General features: G+C 68.4%; 2 protein-coding genes across 2 annotated transcripts in view; one reads left to right on the top strand and one right to left on the bottom strand.

Annotated features, from left to right (window-relative positions):
• The window catches only part of FSCN2 (fascin actin-bundling protein 2, retinal), a 7,087-nt gene extending 6,767 nt beyond the window's left edge, over positions 1–320 (top strand). Inside the window, exon 5 of the mRNA XM_015559796.1 lies at positions 312–320. Within this exon, the coding sequence (XP_015415282.1) occupies positions 312–320 (9 nt within the window). The remainder of the gene's footprint in view (positions 1–311) is intronic.
• A 79-nt stretch (positions 321–399) lies between these two features.
• The window catches only part of FAAP100 (Fanconi anemia core complex associated protein 100), a gene marked incomplete at its 5' end in the record, with an annotated part of 9,029 nt that continues 8,776 nt past the window's right edge, over positions 400–652 (bottom strand). Inside the window, one exon of the mRNA XM_006753061.1 lies at positions 400–648. Within this exon, the coding sequence (XP_006753124.1) occupies positions 400–648 (249 nt within the window). The remainder of the gene's footprint in view (positions 649–652) is intronic.

The raw sequence follows: 652 nt of genomic DNA on the forward strand, positions 1-652 counted from the left end.
GTGGGTGCAGGTGGGAGGCTTGCCCCTGGGGTTGGTCAGGACCTGGAGGATGGGCGATGGGGGATTGGGGGGCAGCCTGAGCCAAGGCCCAGAGCCCAGAGGGAGGACGAGACCCCAGACAGGTGTCTTCACCTGACAGATGCTCTCGCTGCCCTTCCCCTGGGGCACGGGGTGCAGAGTGGGTGCCGGGGAGTCAGACACATGGCCAGGGAGAAGGGAAGGACAGGGCGGGCTGGGAGGAGTCCTGGGACAGAGGACCTGCTAGGTCACCCCCAGGCTACCCAAGGACCCTCTGGCCCACTTCCCTTTAGGTCCGTTAACTGAGGGAGGGACAGACTGTGTCCAGCTGCAGCCTGTGCTGCCCCCTGGTGGTGCTGGGAGGAGGCTGGGAAGGTGGTGCTAGGCCCTGGATCCTTGTGCCACCTGCCTCGGCAGCGGACACTCGTAGAGGGGGGCCCCCCCGGCCTGGCTCCCCTGGGAGGAGGCTGGGACGGGGTGGAGACGCGAGGGCTGGGGCAGGAGCTGCAGGCAGGACATCACCGTGGTGGCTGGTGCAGGGCCTCGCAGCCACTCCGAGGGGAGGCCACAGTGGCCCAGGCAGCGGAGGGCTCGGTGCAGGTGGCTCCTGAGCAGCGTCACCCTTCCTGGCTGT

Source organism: Myotis davidii, unplaced genomic scaffold, assembly GCF_000327345.1.
Source record: "Myotis davidii unplaced genomic scaffold, ASM32734v1 scaffold211, whole genome shotgun sequence".
Taxonomy (NCBI): Eukaryota; Metazoa; Chordata; class Mammalia; order Chiroptera; family Vespertilionidae; genus Myotis; species Myotis davidii.